At 40.3% G+C, this 16,861-nt stretch overlaps 1 protein-coding gene across 1 annotated transcript; it reads left to right on the top strand.

Moving 5' to 3' along the window:
• The first annotated feature begins 2,264 nt into the window (after nucleotides 1–2,264).
• Nucleotides 2,265–5,713, top strand: RAG1 (recombination activating 1). The gene has a single exon (XM_004369807.2). It carries the CDS (start codon nucleotides 2,265–2,267, stop codon nucleotides 5,394–5,396), a length of 3,132 nt encoding a protein of 1,043 aa, XP_004369864.1. The 3' UTR covers nucleotides 5,397–5,713.
• The last annotated feature ends 11,148 nt before the right edge of the window (nucleotides 5,714–16,861 follow it).

The raw sequence follows: 16,861 nt of genomic DNA on the forward strand, positions 1-16,861 counted from the left end.
GGGTATTTGCAATTCTTCAGGGACTCCAGGAGACACACGCCTTAACTCAATGAATGGACATCTTCTGATAGAATTTGACATAACATTTCAGGGCAGTGAGGGGCAGCGGAGGAGTGGGTAGGTGGGGAGATAGTTCTAGGGGTCCTTCCAACATGCCTTGTGGCTGACGTACTCAATGTGTAAGTTCAGTATTTCATTTGGTTAGCTCCAGAGATGGTCATGCAGCTTTATATAAGTCCTCAAAATACTACCTTGGAATGTCAGAGAACAAGTGCTTTAGAACAAGATTAGCAGTAAAGGCTAAAAGAATGAAAAAGGCATTTGGGGATGAGCTCAAGCCAACAAGGAAAGGGAGACATGAGTAGAAAAGCCTATTACCTGATAACACAGGATAGAATTAAGAAAGAAGATTGAGGTATAAGCAACTTTGAGGTGTTTGTTGGGCTGCAGTTGAAATAATTTTGTGGTTAATGAGACTTTCAAAATGGTTTAGAACTGTATAACTCACATAGTCCTGCATATGGAACAATCTAACCTGATTTTCCTTTTAACCAAGTCCTGGAAATTTGCTTTTAATTTTTATGGAAAACCTCAATTTCTGAAGCATAATATATGAAAGATGGAACAACAATAGTTTAAAGAAATGACTTAAAAAGAAACTTTGTTAGCAGCGGTCAGGATTAGCTTCTACCTTTCTCCCCGTGCCCAAGTGTGTTCATTTGAGGATGTTTAACTCCCTAAATATAAGAAAACTCATCAATTTAGTTAATTAATTGAGAAAAAGTGTTGTTTGATATAATTGATGGGTCAAAAGAATTGACCCAGAAAAACTGGAGAGATATGGATGATAGACTGAAAATATAGATGCTCTTTTTCTAGTTAAGTATTACATAAAGAATTTTGGGAAGATTGGGCTAATTGGATGGAGTCCTGGTGGTGCAGTGGTTAAAGCGCTTGGCTGCTAAACAAAAGGTTGGCAGTTTGAACCCATCAGCTGCTCTGTGGGAGAGAAAGGTGGCAATCCGCTTCCATAAAGATTTACAACCTTGGAAACTCTATGGGGGCAGTTCTACTCTGTCTTAAAGTGTCACTAAGAGTCGAAATTGACTTGATGGCAGTGGGTTTGGTTTGGGCTATTTGGGTCATTTTCAGATTTTTTTTAACATCACTATTGATGTCTACACTGCAACCCAGAGAGAGAAGGTTTCTAGACATATGTAAACAGGACTTTGATGATGACGTAGCGTATCCATCCCTGTTGCTATTGGATTTTACCAGAAGAAAAATATTAACTCCTACCTCCTCCTATTAAAAACTATAGAGCTAATGACCATTGACCAGTAGTGACCTTCAGGATGACCTGTGCAAGTTTCATCTGAAAGCACTTGGATTTTTCATCTTAAAAATCCTTCAGAATCTTAGTACCTGCACTATCATGGTTTGTGGCAGGTTTGGCGCATTCTGCGGTATTGTTTAGAATGTAGATACAGCCTTATAATTTACAGCAGCATTCACTAATTAAAATTATAAGCATAGTTAATATCCATGATACTTATTATTAGTTTGCATTCATAAAGCTCAAAATTCTCTTCATCCTTTAAAGTAGTGAGTAATTAGTTTCTTTGGATCTGTAGGTTTATCATCCCTGTATGACTGCTTTGGATGAAACAACCAACCAACCTCTTGGAGGACTGCTTTAAGAAGCTGAAAATATAGTGTTCAGCTAGTGCAATAAGGCTAATAAAATGGGAAAACAATATGACTTTCTTTGGTTTTAGTAGCCAGTCTACCCAGGCATTTACACAACAAATAACTATTGAGCACCTAATGTGTACTAGGGACCTTAGAGAGACAAAGATAGATCATTCTTTAAAGATTTTATCATCAAAAACCTTAAGGTTTTGGAAAGGAAATTACACACACACACACACACACACACACACGCACAAAACAAACCATGGTGGTGCATGTACTAAGATTCCTTATAACTGTAATGTAAGGTATAAATGACCATCAGCTCTGTAAGAACAAGGAATGACTGTTTTCTGCTGTATGATCAGCACCTTACATACTGCCTTAAAAATGAAGGTTTAATAAATAACTTTTTGAATGAATTAATGAATAAGTAATTGAATGTATTTATTTTTATTACTTCCAAGATGCAACAGTAGGAAATTAATTTTAAAAAAATGGTTCCCTCTCATCAATTCTCTGAATTTTTTCCTAATCTGACTTGTTTTTTGTCTCCAGGTCCCTCAGCCAACATGGCTGTCTCTCTGTCACCCAGCCTGGGACTCAGTTCTGCCCCAGATGAAATTCAGCACCCGTATATTAAATTTTCAGAATGGAAATTTAAGCTCTTCAGGGTGAGATCTTTTGAAAAGTCAGCTGAAGAAGCTCAAACAGAAAAGAAGGATTCCTCAGAGGGGAGACCCTCTCTGGAGCAGTCACCAGCAGTTCTGGACAAGGCTGGTGGTCAGAAGCCAGCCCTGACTCAACCAACATTAAAGACCCACTCTACGTTTTTAAAGAAATCCTGTGACAATGGGAAAGCAAGGGGCAAAGCAATCCACCAAGCCAACCTTCGACATCTCTGCCGCATCTGTGGAAATTCTTTTAAAACTGATGGGCACAACAGGAGATATCCCGTCCATGGGCCTGTGGATAGTAAAACCCAAGACCTTTTACGAAAGAAGGAGAAGAGAGTCACTTCCTGGCCGGACCTCATTGCCAAGGTTTTTCGGATCGATGTGAAGTCAGATGTTGACTCGATCCACCCCACTGAGTTCTGCCATAACTGTTGGAACATCATGCACAGGAAGTTTAGCTGTGCCCCATCTGAGGTTTACTTCCCCAGGAATGCAACCATGGAGTGGCACCCCCACACACCATCCTGTGACATCTGCCATGCTGTCCGTCGGGGACTCAAGAGGAAGAGTCTGCAGCCAAGTCTTCAGCTCAGCAAAAAACTCAAAACTGTGGCTGACCGAGTGAGACAAGCCTGCCAATGCAAGAGAAGAGCTCAGACAAGGATCAGCAACAAGAAAGTCATGAAGAAGATTGCCAACTGCAGTAAGATACACCTTAGCACCAGTCTCCTTGTGGTGGACTACCCAGTGCACTTTCTGAAATCTATCTCCTGCCAGATTTGTGAACACATTCTGGCTGACCCCGTGGAGACCAGCTGTAAGCATGTATTTTGCAGGATCTGCATTCTCAGATGCCTCAAAGTCACGGGCAGCTATTGTCCCTCTTGCCGATATCCCTGCTTCCCTACTGACTTGGAGAGTCCGGTGAAGTCCTTTCTGAGCATCCTAAACTCCCTCATGGTGAAATGTCCATCAAAAGAGTGCAATGAGGAGGTCAGCTTAGAAAAATACAATCATCATGTCGCAAGCCACAAGGAATCAAAAGAGACTTTTGTGCATATTAATAAAGGGGGCCGGCCCCGCCAACATCTCCTGTCTCTGAGCCGGAGAGCTCAGAAGCACCGTCTGAGGGAGCTCAAGCTGCAAGTGAAGGCTTTTGCTGACAAAGAAGAAGGTGGAGATGTGAAGTCTGTGTGCCTGACCTTGTTCCTGCTGGTACTGAGGGCGAGGAATGAGCACAGACAAGCTGATGAGCTGGAGGCCATTATGCAGGGCCGGGGGTCTGGCCTGCAGCCAGCAGTCTGCTTGGCCATCCGTATCAATACCTTCCTTAGCTGCAGCCAGTACCACAAGATGTATAGGACTGTGAAAGCCATCACAGGGAGGCAGATTTTTCAGCCTTTGCATGCCCTTCGGAATGCTGAGAAGATACTTCTGCCAGGCTACCATCCCTTTGAGTGGCATCCACCTCTGAAGAATGTGTCTTCTAGTACTAATGTGGGCATCATTGATGGACTGTCTGGACTGTCCTCCTTTGTGGATGATTACCCAGTGGACACCATTGCAAAGAGGTTCCGCTATGACTCAGCTTTGGTGTCTGCTTTGATGGACATAGAAGAAGACATCTTGGAAGGCATAAAATCCCAAGACCTTGATGACTACCTAAGTGGCCCCTTCACCGTAGTGGTGAAGGAATCCTGCGATGGAATGGGAGATGTGAGTGAGAAACACGGGAGTGGGCCAGTAGTACCAGAAAAGGCAGTTCGTTTTTCATTCACTATCATGAATATTACTGTAGAACTTGGCTCACAGAATGTGAAGGTGTTTGAGGAAACCAAACCTAACTCTGAACTGTGTTGCAAGCCATTGTGCCTTATGCTAGCAGATGAGTCCGATCACGAGACCTTGACTGCCATCCTGAGCCCTCTCATTGCAGAGAGGGAGGCCATGAAGAGTAGTGAATTAATGCTTGAGATGAGAGGCATCCTTAGGACTTTCAAGTTCATCTTTAGGGGCACTGGATATGACGAAAAACTTGTCCGGGAAGTGGAAGGCCTTGAAGCTTCTGGCTCACTCTACATTTGTACCCTTTGTGATGCCACCCGCCTGGAAGCCTCTCAAAATCTTGTCTTCCACTCCATCACCAGAAGCCATGCTGAGAACCTGGAGCGCTATGAGGTCTGGCGTTCCAATCCCTATCATGAGTCTGCGGAAGAACTGCGGGATCGGGTGAAAGGGGTCTCAGCCAAACCTTTCATTGAGACAGTCCCTTCCATAGATGCACTCCACTGTGACATTGGCAATGCAGCTGAGTTCTACAGGATTTTCCAGCTAGAGATAGGTGAAGTGTACAAGAATCCCGATGCTTCCAAAGAGGAAAGGAAAAGATGGCAGGCCACATTAGACAAACATCTCCGAAAGAAGATGAACCTAAAGCCAATCATGAGGATGAACGGCAACTTTGCCAGGAAGCTCATGACCAAAGAGACTGTTGAAGCAGTTTGTGAATTAATTCCCTCTGAGGAGAGGCACGAGGCTCTGAGGGAGCTGATGGACCTTTACCTGAAGATGAAACCCGTTTGGCGATCATCATGTCCTGCTAAAGAGTGCCCAGAATCTCTGTGCCAGTACAGTTTCAACTCACAGCGTTTTGCTGAGCTCCTCTCTACCAAGTTCAAGTATAGATATGAGGGCAAAATTACCAATTATTTTCACAAAACCCTGGCTCATGTCCCTGAAATTATTGAGAGGGATGGATCCATTGGGGCATGGGCAAGTGAGGGAAATGAGTCTGGCAATAAACTGTTCAGGCGCTTCCGGAAAATGAATGCCAGGCAGTCCAAGTGCTATGAAATGGAAGACGTCCTGAAACACCACTGGTTGTACACCTCCAAATACCTCCAGAAGTTTATGAATGCTCATAATGCATTAAAAAACTCTGTGTTTACCATTAACTCGCAGGCAAGCTTAGGAGACCAACTAGGCCTAGGGTACTCTCAGGAAAGTCAAGATTCAATGGAATTTTAAGAAGGGCAATGTCTTATGAGTTGGTTTGCAATTGAGTTTTCCTCTGGGTTGCACTGAAGCCTTCTCCTTGCACCCTTCACTACTGGGTGTGGATGTTCACTACCCAAGAGGTAGCTGGTTGTGAGAGGCCTCAGATGCTGAAGCCATGTCAGAAACGGGTAACCCATGAGCTGATTACTTGAGCCATTTAGTGAGTTCAGAGGAGCAACAGGAGAAATCAGTTATTTGAAAGCTCAATAACTCAGAGCAGGAGTAACCACAGGGGACCAGAGATGAACAAAGACGTGTATGAGGGTGAATGAGTGACATCAAAATCAAAGCCAAGGTTGTCAAAGAGGGAAAGCCAATAAGGCCAGGGAGGGAATTCATTTTGTGGTTTTCATTTTCTCCCTCAATTTATTATATTTTGTATTGAGATATAATAAGTGTTTTCTTGTTATCTTATTTCATTTTTGTAGAATTCCTTATTTTATAAATCCCATGTATCTCGGCTTAGTCTACAAGACTCAAAAGAGTTTTTCAGATTTCTCTAACAATATCTTACATTTGTATGGCATATTGACCTTTACTAAACGCTCTTGATGCATTTCCCTATTTGTCACATTTATGCAGAAATATCCTATGTCAGGAAAATTTTTGTGAAGATCAGTCATTTTCCAGCTTTACATGTTTTTGTTGTAACCTTAAGAGCTTAGGAGTCATCTGTTGCCATGATTTTTTCAATAATGAAATAGAAGAACACAATTGTTAGCCACAGTTATTAAATCTTCTGACAACACATGTTTACTTAGCTGTTGGTGGCCAAATAGGTTACTTTTTAATTTCAGTTAATTTAGAGTCTCCAAATGCTTTTCCATACAACCCCAATGCCACAGAGGTCTTTAAAATCTAGATTTGCTCACTGCATAAAGGAGATTTACTGTCTTGCTGAAAATTCTCGGCCAGATTTTCTCTATATGAGAAAATTCACTAAATTCAGGTTTCAGATAGTCCCTCCCTCTGCAATGTTATTCTTTCTATAATGATCAGTTCGCTTTCCTTGTGTTCACATTTTTATAGCTTGATAACTTTGTGCTTTCCCCATGCTAAGTTTAGATGGGGATTCCTCAGGGTGTGGTGGAAAGCTTAACAGTTGTACAGTTTTTTTTTTTTTTAAACCACTTTTGGAATGTTTGCACACTCATCTTGCTTCATTTTTCTGCACAACAATTCTGTGAGGTAGGCATTGCTATCATCCGCATTTGATGGGTGTTAAATGATTTGCCCCAGATTACAGGGATAATAAATGCCTGATCTGGAATTTGGACTCAGGTCTTTTGTCTCCAAATTCCATGTTCTCACCATTGCAAAAAATAACCACTATCGTTGTTCACAAGGTAGAATCAGAATTTGTTTAGGATCCACAACTGATTACAACAGTTCATAACTTTGGGATTACATTTTTGGGGTGGGGAGGAAGGGAACAGGTTTCTAAGTCATTTGCATACATTGAATCTTTAGATATAAGAAAGCAATGCTAAAGCTCCGAAGAGACCCCGAAGACTCTGATGGCTCCAGTCATCTGGAAACTGTTGTCTGCATCCTTGGGAATTTGGGATTTTCCAATTGCTGGCAATTTAGAGCAGGCATGGGATTTTATATGCTAGTGAGTCATAATGATATGTTAGTGTTAATTAGTTTTTTTCTTCCTTTGATTTTATTGGCCATAATTGCTACTCTCTATACACAGTATATCACAGAGGTTTGTAATTTAGTTGTCAAACATGCATCAGTGACATTAGCCTAAATGGTATGCATTCGGTGCTTTTGCAGGGATTGAACCCACTATTTTCCATTAAAAAAAAAATAGCAGTTTTCCTCTCTTTTTGTACACAGAATATCAAAGGTGTTTGTAATTTAGTTATCAAAACCATATACATGTTTAAATTTTTTTTTTCTTAAAAACTCTTAGTTTTGCATTTTGGAAATTAATAGTTTTTAAGCCACCCCTTCCCTTCATCCCATTTAATCTTTATAGCATGTCTCTGCAGTAATAAACAGCTAAATTCGTGTAATCACCCTACTCCCTGAAGTATGCTGGCGCTCGCTGATTTGTAGATTTTCTCCCATTTCCACTCTGTTACTCAATTGGCGGCACTGTAAATACTTTCCAATATTAAATTCCCCTTTTATAGCATTGTAGGAACTATTTTGAATGCATGTGACTAATAGCATGATTTATAGCACAACCTTCCCAATAATCCCTTAATCAGATCACATTTTGATAAACCCCAGGAGCATCTGGCTGCAGGGATCTCAGTATGTAGAAATGCTGCCTGTGGTTGTTTTTGTCCTCATTGTTGAGGTTGCAATATCCTAGACCCTGGTTTTATACTTGAGTTTTATTTTTAACAATGCCCATGGTAAAGGCAGTCACGTACTCCAGGGAAATTCTCCACACTGAATGGAGCATGTATATTTTTTATTTTTGAAGTATAGACTGGGACTTCAGAAGTGCAATGCATTTTTCTCCCATGAAACCTGATTCTACAAGTTTTCCTGCCAACCCACTGAGGTGCACTGCAGGGACTAGAGGTAATGGTTGATGAAAATTGATGAATGGTCGGTGTGAGGTCAAAAAGCGCCTTGGGATTAATAAACATGCACAGAGAAGCAAGAGCAGGAGGAAAAGATGTCTTTTCCTTCCAGGTGAACTGGAATTTAGTTTTGCCTCAATTTGTTTTCACAAAATGTAGATGAAGATAAAGATTTTCTTTTTTTTGGTTGAGAGTGTGGGTTTCATATTACATCAAACAGAATGCAAATTCCACGAAGCTAGCAGGCAGGATTTGGAAGCCTCAGTGGGGGCTGGGAGGAACAAATTGTCATTTGGATGTAAGTGATTTTTAATTGCAGGTATGTGTGTGTCTTGCTTATTGTATGAGAGATGGTCTGTTCTTTTGATGGAAGAGATTTTAAAGAGGAGTGGATACTTTGTACTTATTTTATTTTTTAACTTTTACTGCAGTAATCTACCTAAGTATACCTTAGAATTCATTTTTGATGAGGTTTGTCTTTTTATGGAAATTGCACTTCACTTTATTTTCTTACAGATAATCTGACAGTTTGTTTAATGGCTTCCAAGAGCCTACTTTTTTTGCTGTTTTAGGGAAAGTTCAGGTACCAGGATGCAATGGATTTATTTGATGCAGAGGAACCTGTATTTCCTTGTCAGATGTTTTCAAATTAAACAAAATGCCAGTTTTCAATACTTATTTTTATATTTTAATATTTCTACTGCTTATTAACATTATGGTTATTGTTAACAATTTTATACTTAAATCGAAATAAAAGTTTAAGATTTAAAAATTGTGAGTGTTGTGATTTATATTCAAATAATAATATGGAACATATCATTTAGAATTGAAGCAACATCTTTTTCCTTGAGGGAAACACAAAATAAATTTGGTGATCTTTGGAAAAAAGGGCAACAGCATAGAGATAATGAGTATAATTTATCCTAAAGTAGGATGAGACAATTTGGTTCTGGATACGTGAGATAAATATTCAACCTCTTGAAAAGGAAGTGTCTTAGTTATCTAGTGCTGCTATAACAGAAATACCACACGTGGATGGCTTCAACAAACAGAAGTTTATTCTTTCACAGTCTAGTAGGCTAGAAGTCCAAATTTAGGGTGCCAGCTCCAGGGGAAGGCTTTCTCTCCCTGTTGGCTCTGGAGGAAGGTCCTTGTCATCAATCTTCCCCTGGATTAGGAGCTTCTCAGGAGCTCCAAAGGACATGCTCTTCTCCTGGCATTACGTTCTTGGTGCTGTGAGGTCCCTATGTCTCTCCACTTGCTTCTCTCGCTCATATCTCAAAAGAGATTGGTTTAAAACACAACCTAATCTTGTAGAGTGAGTCCTGCCTCATTAACATAACTGCCGCTAATCCCACCTCATTAATGTTATAGAGGTAGGATTTACAACACGTAGGAAAATCATATCAGATGACAAAAATGATGGACAATCACACAATATTGGGAATCATGGCCTAGCCAAGTTGACACATTTTGGGGGGACTCAATTCAATCCATAGCAGGAAGGATCATTATATCAGTGGTTTTTAAGTCCTTTGAGAATCTGATGAAAGTTGAACCTGTTCCCCAGAAAGTTCATATACTCAAAATTGTGTTCAGAGTGGCTGACTTGTCCAGAGCCACCCAGATTAGGGCAGAACTGAGGTAGGGCCCAGGTTCTTTGGTCCAGAGCCTTTCTTAGTAATAATAATAGTAATAATATCATTTACAAAAACTTTTTTTGGTATCATGAACTTTGCATACACTTTCTCATTCCTCATGGTTTATCTCAGGCAGCAAAAGACAGAGCCACCTCTTTACAGTGTTCCCTCCAGCTCTGTCCAAGTTACCTCTGCACTGCTCAGTTATCTCCTCAAAATCCATGCATTTTCAAGCGTCTTAGCCCCACTTTTGCTGGAGCTTCCCAACTTTCCTCCATTCAGAACTGAGATTCAGCCTGGCTGCCTCCAAGCAGCTACACCAGTTTTAAAAATATTGAAATATGCCATGGAGTCAATTTGGAGTCATGACGACCTCATGTATTACGGAGTAGAACTGAGATCCACAGGGTGTTCTTAGCTATAATCTTTACAGAAGCAGATCACCAGGCCATTCTTCCACAGTGCCACTGGGCGGGTTCAAACTGCCAACCTTTTGGATGTAGCTGGCACAAACCGTCTGTGCTGCCCAGGGAAATATGTCTGTACTTCTAGGTAAATAGCTTGTACCTTCAGGCCTCAAGTGCCCTTTCATCTCCCTAACAGCCCTGTCCCATCCTTCAGGAACCCCTGGACCATTGTACAATCCAGCCACTAACAGGTTAACTCCTGGAACAGCAGGGGGTCTCCAAGACTAGACTCCAGCCAGCTTTAGCTGGCTGTTCAAATACTTTGACTATTACCCCTGCCTTTAAAAATGTAGAATCTCTTACGTTTTAGGGACCAGCTAAGTTCAGCATCGTTCCTGATGCCCTTTCGATGAATTTAGTCTATATTTTAAACAAATATTTATAGGATGTCTTCTCTGATTAGGCAATGTGTGCTAGGCACTGCAGATACAGTGGTGAGCAAAATAGTTTCTGCTTACAAGGAGCTAGAGGGAAGCAGGTATTAAATCAATCACAAGACAAGTAAATGAATGGCTACTGACTCTGGTGTTACGAAGGAAAAATACTAGGTGCGATTAAAGTACAATAAGAAGTACAATAGATGCAATAGGAAATACAATCCTTTCCTTTCCTGTTGCTGTCCAATTGACTTGACTCATGGTGACCCCAGGTGTGTCAGAGTAGAACTGTGCACATAGGATTTTCAATGTCTGTGACCTTTCGGAAGTAGGCCACTAGGTCTTTCTTCCCAGGCTTCCCAGATTCCCAGAACTCGAATCTCCAGTTTTTGGTTAGCAGGTGAGTGCGTTAACCATTTGCACTACCCAGGGACTTCCAGAAGTACAACGTTGTTGTTAGTTGCTGTCGAGTCAGTTCCAACTCATGGCGATCCCATGTGTGCAGAGTAGAATGCTCCATAGGGTTTTCAAGGCTGTGACCTTTTGGAAGCAGAATGCCAGGCCTGTCTTCCCAGGTGCGTCTGGTTCGAACTGCCAACCTTTCAGGTAGTAGCAGAATGCTTGAACATTTGCACCACCCAGGGACTCCTAGAAGTTCAATAAAAACCAAACCAAGCCAAACCTGTGGCCGTCAAGTCGATTCCAACTCATAGTGACCCTATAGGACGGAGCAGAATTGCCACAGAGGGTTTCCAAAGAGTGCCTGGTGGATTCAAACTGCCGACCTTTTGGTTAGCAGCTTAAGAAGTACAATACTGCAATGGAATTTAAACCGGGAAGCCTAAGAAAGCATTTAGAGAGAAGGAACATTTAAGCGGAGACTGGTAGGGTGAGTGGGGTGAGGTCAGGTGAGTTACCAGGAAGTGATAGACGTGTATCGGACTTAGCCTGTGAAGACTCTGAGGTGTGAGAGCATTTGGCAGTGTTTGGGAATGGGAGGAATGTCAGTGCTGCTGAGCAGAGTGAGTGAAGGTGAGAGAGGGGTTATGTGAGACTGGAGAATCAGGCAGAGGCCTCGTCATGCAAGACCCAGAGGGCTTGAAGGACTTTGAATCCTACTCTAAGTGCAAAGTGATACATTTGAAGAGTTGGAAGCAGCCAAGTGATACCATTCATGCCAAGTCAGGAACATGGCATGAGTGGGATGCTTTGGGAAGGTAGTTGGTGTTAGGGTATTTTGTCCAAGATTGAGAAGGGTTATGCACAGAAATTTAAATGACAGGGCAGCAATTTCACACATTTTGTGCCTGCAAAAACACTGGCTTCTGGTTCACATGTCTCACGCTCTCAGATGGCTTTGTCCAACCATAGGCAGGAGGAGGTGAGAGGAAGTTCTGCAGTTCTTCACAGCCTCATCTTCTCAGGAAGTCAGAGGTTTTTCTCCAACTACCAGGTGGTTAAAGGGCACTTGGGGCCTTGAGTACAAGTTATTTACCTAGATGTACAGACATATTTACCCGGGCGGCATGGACGTTTTATGCTCAGCTACTAACCAAGAGACTGGCAGTTCAAACCCAACCTTTCTCACGGAAATTTCTTTTTTTCCCTTTGGCATTTATGTAATCTTCTTTCATCTTTTTTTCCCTCCTGATGATGACAACTTAATTCCATCATCATAACATGCATACTGACTTACTTGAAGACCAAGATGTGCACAATTTTAAACTGAGGTCTGATTAAGGTCTTAAAAAACACTTAATAAAATAAGTACTCACATAGTTAGTAGTCCCTGGGTGGCGCGAATGGTTACCTGTTCAGTTATTAACAGAAAAGTTAGAGGTTCGAACCCATCCAGAGGCACCTTGGAAGACAGGCCTGATAATCTGCTTCTGAAAGGTCACAGCCTTGAAAACCCTACGGAATGCAGGTCTACTTGCACACACGGGGGCGCCATGAGTCAGAATCACTCAACGGTAGTAGATTTGAGTTTTTTTGGTTACTCACTTAGCCATCTTTCCATCTTTATCTTCAAGAAGTTCATACTTTTTCATGGTTCAAAAATTGATGATTTAGCCATGTTTTGCATGCACACAAACCTGTCATCTTTTGAGTTATCATTATGCATTTTGCACAGTACCTCACAGTCTTTTCTACATTTTACAATTATCTGAGTCACCGTGACAGAGGTCAAAATAACAAAGGAAATTTAGAAATATTTTAACCTGATTTCTTAATTTTACCAATATATCCCAGGTTAAAAAAAAAAAAGAGCTGTTATGCATGGGTAGTCATTACTACACAGTTTCAAATTTAATTGTCACTAATTTCTTCAAGTGCAGTTTTCAATTTTTATAACTCTTGTGCCCTGCCCACCTTTCCTCAGTCTGCAGCGAGACTCTAAGCTCCCTGAAGATGGGGCTCATGTTTCATGTTTCTTCTGTAGCTTCCATAATATTTCACACGGTATGGGTCTTGGATTGTCAATAAATGCTTACTGATGGATACCCGAAGAGACCTACTGATGGACAACGTGATCCATACATTCAGGGATCTTTAGCCTTAAGCTACACATATGAATCAGCTTTTTAAAATGAGTATTATTGATAATTTTTCCTTCCCATTCTCACAAATTATGATTTAAACAAATGCACATTTATTAGATTGATATTTGGAGACAGGATGAAGAAATAGCCTTCTTAGAAATAAGTGTGCAATATTAGATGTTTCCTGACAGAATTAGGTTTGGAAAAATGTGATACCATCTGTGGTAAATTCCAAGGCAAAAAGCAATATTCTGTGCTAGAGTGGAGTTTGGTGGCATACAAATAATTTGGAATTCTTGTCACTGTGGGTTATAATGGCTGCCTATTCTATTTAAATTCACCGTGAAAACCATTCTAATCCTGTGTGAACTCTTTTCACTAAAAAAGAGAATACGTTTAACCCAAGACCTCATCTTCTTCTGTGAGTTTTGCTGTACTTTTGGTTTCCAAGTTCTGTGAGATATTTTGATGGATCAAAGATATTTAGGAAAAAAGAAAAAAAAAATTTAGAACTCAAAAGATTTATTTCCACACCTTACCCTCATTTGTTTAAAGAATTTGCTGTTGTTGCTTGGTGTCAAGTCAGTTTTGACTCATAGCAGCCCCATGTGACAGAGTAGAACTGTCTCATAGAGTTTTCTTGGCTGTAATCTTTATGGAAACACATCACCAGGTCTTTGCCCTGCAGAGCCGCTGGTAGATTCAAACCCCTAAACTTTTGGTTAGCAGCCGAGCACTTATCTACATCACCATGGATCCTTATGTTTAAGACTGAGGTGCAACTCAGCAGTGATCTTCAAAGATATAACAGAAGATGTGATTGTGGATCTTGTAGCAGAAGCTAGTGAGGAGGGATGATGGCTCTAAGGACCAGATGCTTTACCTTCCCTCATTCCCACTTCTGAAATATAAGCATCATATTTCCCCCTGGCATTTGGATAAAAAGTTGGGTGAAAAGAGAGAGAACCCTAAATTGATTGCAATTAAATCTCCACCATATATTACTAAGGGGTTCATAATATAATGTGAATTGAGTTATAGAAAAGTATAGTCGGCTCCATTTCTTGCCCTCCTGAATGTGTAACCTGAGATTTGTAGGCTATTGCAGCCAAAACCATATGGGGCAGTTCTATTCACTATGAGTAGGAATAAACTCAGTGGTACCCAACACAACAACACCAACAACAGCATCTAGGAGGTGGTGGGGTTCAGAGAGGGATACCTGAGGGAGAAGATATCTGACCTGGGACTAAACAGGAGTAGGCCAGATGGACTAGGGTGTTCATAGGAGTCGCAAAGCACAAAACAGAAAGTATTCTCTGAAGAAGAAAGACTTGCTCAAAGGCCCTGAGGTATGAAATAATCAGGGGTGCTCAGAAAAAGTGTTGCCAGTTCAGCATTTTTTTGACGATTGAGCACAAAGTGTGAAGGCAGCGTTGAGGTCAAGAGGTATTTAGGGAGGGGATAAGTCCAAATGGATCATTCCTGCTACATTAAAGAAGTGATTTGTCCTGTTCACTAAACTTCATGTATTTTGTTTTATTAATCTATGATCTACCAGACAAAGAATGATTTCCAATTGATTAAATATCATTCCTGACAAATCTGATCTCACAACGTGACTTTCAACACTGAATGGAATTATGGACCATCAGTTATACCTTCTAAACTGGAATGTTGTATTGAACATCTTTCTGACAGTATCTCATCACCACTGGCCTTCCTCCTTTCAGTTTACCTAAAATATTATTACATAGTCTTTGATAACGGCTGGTCTCTATTCTGTATTTGTCACTTGAAATTTTAATTGGTTACACATATTCATTATCTCAAAATCTCTAGCAAAAAGCAGCAAACACCATCTTTTTAAACAAGTTTTACCCAGTGGTAGAGAATAATGAAACTATTTTTTGAACACACATACAACGATAGTATATGTTCAGATAGTGTTTTTAAATTTATAATGACTTGTTTGACCCCCACAACCACTCTGTGGTACAGGTGGAGCAGTTTATGTGATTTTATTTTAGTGATGAAAAACTGGGGGCCCTGACAGGCTCACGCCACCCCATATCCCCCTAGTTTAACATGTTTTAATCACGCTGATCTTTCAGTTTCTAAAATATGACTAGCTTCATCTTGCCCCAGGGCCTTTGAACTAACTCTTTTTTTTTTATTACACTTTTCCTTCCCCTAACACACTGAATCCAACTGTCCTTGCAGATGAGTATGGTCCCTTAAAATGGTCACCTTGGGAAGCCATATACTTATTTCTTGTGTAAACAATTTCAGGACTTGCCTTCAGAATCTATTTATGAGCCACATCAGAAAGCCCACTTTGTTAGCTTATAGTCACCCTTTGTTTTTGATCTAAAGTAGTAATATGATTCTGAGAGTGACACCCTTCTAATTTGCCTCAATAGGCTCTGAATGACATAACAAATCAAATCCATCTATAATGGAAGAATAGGGACAACTGTTGCATATCTTCAAAAGGAATGATCCATTTGAAATATGAGTAATTGAAGTATGAGTCTTAGGAATATTTCAGGCAAAGACAGTATCTTTGGGATAAGTGTGTGCTCTCCTTATGTGGCACGTTTGGATGTTTGCACGTGCTGATTCGAAAAGCTGCCTCAATGTCTTGAAGTCAAGTCTGATGGACTCATTAGTAAGATGACTTAAAAGGATCTATTTTTACTCAAATTCAGTAACACCAAACTACTTCTGCTTGAAACACGCACACACACACATACACAAATCAAAATCAGCTCTACTGGTGATATCTGAGTTTGACTACAGAAATCAGTGAGTTCAGAATTAAATCACTTATATTATCATGTTTTGATTTCATTGACTACGAACATATATGGGACACCAATTCTTTAGCTATTGACTCATCGTAGACAAATCAAGATAAAGGATTGCATTTACTTCTTGGGGGAACATGTCCTTTGGTCTCTTGTGAAAGATATTTCAGCTCCAACTTGTGTCACTGCCTACTAATAGATAAAAAAGACATCCAAGTAAAATGAGCCTGAGAAAATTAAACAGAATATTTTTTCTCTTATTTGGGTATCTAGGTATGTTAATAATTTGAGTAAATCCATATAAACAGAAGACATTTTAAATATTTTATTAGTTTTATATAGGTGATAGAAACAACAAAAGATCAACCAAAACAATGGTAGTCACTTGTTAAGAAGAAATATTCATCAAGCAATACTACTGAAACACAGAGAAGTTAGTAATAGGACCTGGGGCATGGAACTGTTAGCAGAAGAATTAGTACTCCATGATTTCCTCTCCTGCATTATTTCTATCTCCTCTGAATTTGGTAATTATACCTTACACACCGTGGACTCTCAACGAAGACAGATCAATAATAGACTATGACTTAAACTCTTAAGAGTAGGTGAAATACTCTTCCAGAAAAATACCCCAGGAAAGAAATCATTTGCTTCTAAGTTCATCTAATGATAAACTGATGTCTTACAGTCTCAAAATTAACAGTGGTTTAAACTTTCATTCTAGCATGTGTCCAATTGAATCTTAGGAAGATCACTGATTTTGTAATATTTTTTGGCAGCAAATGTCACACATTAACTAGACATACACACAAATAAATTTCTTACTCCCCATTTAAAATTTCCTATTTGTGAAATTGTTCCAACTTTTATTATTTTCGGAAATAATCAGTATTACTCTTCCCCATGAGATTTATTTGGTGGTCCTTTCCCAGGGCACGCTCACAGTGCTAAGTAGCAGTGGGCGTCAGTTTTTCATGAAAATGATCTCAAAGAATTGATTCACGGGACTCACTTTGGCTCACCATCTGTGCATCACGTGATGGGGGAATCTT

This window comes from Trichechus manatus, unplaced genomic scaffold (assembly GCF_000243295.1).
Source record: "Trichechus manatus latirostris isolate Lorelei unplaced genomic scaffold, TriManLat1.0 scaffold00006, whole genome shotgun sequence".
Lineage (NCBI taxonomy): Eukaryota > Metazoa > Chordata > Mammalia > Sirenia > Trichechidae > Trichechus > Trichechus manatus.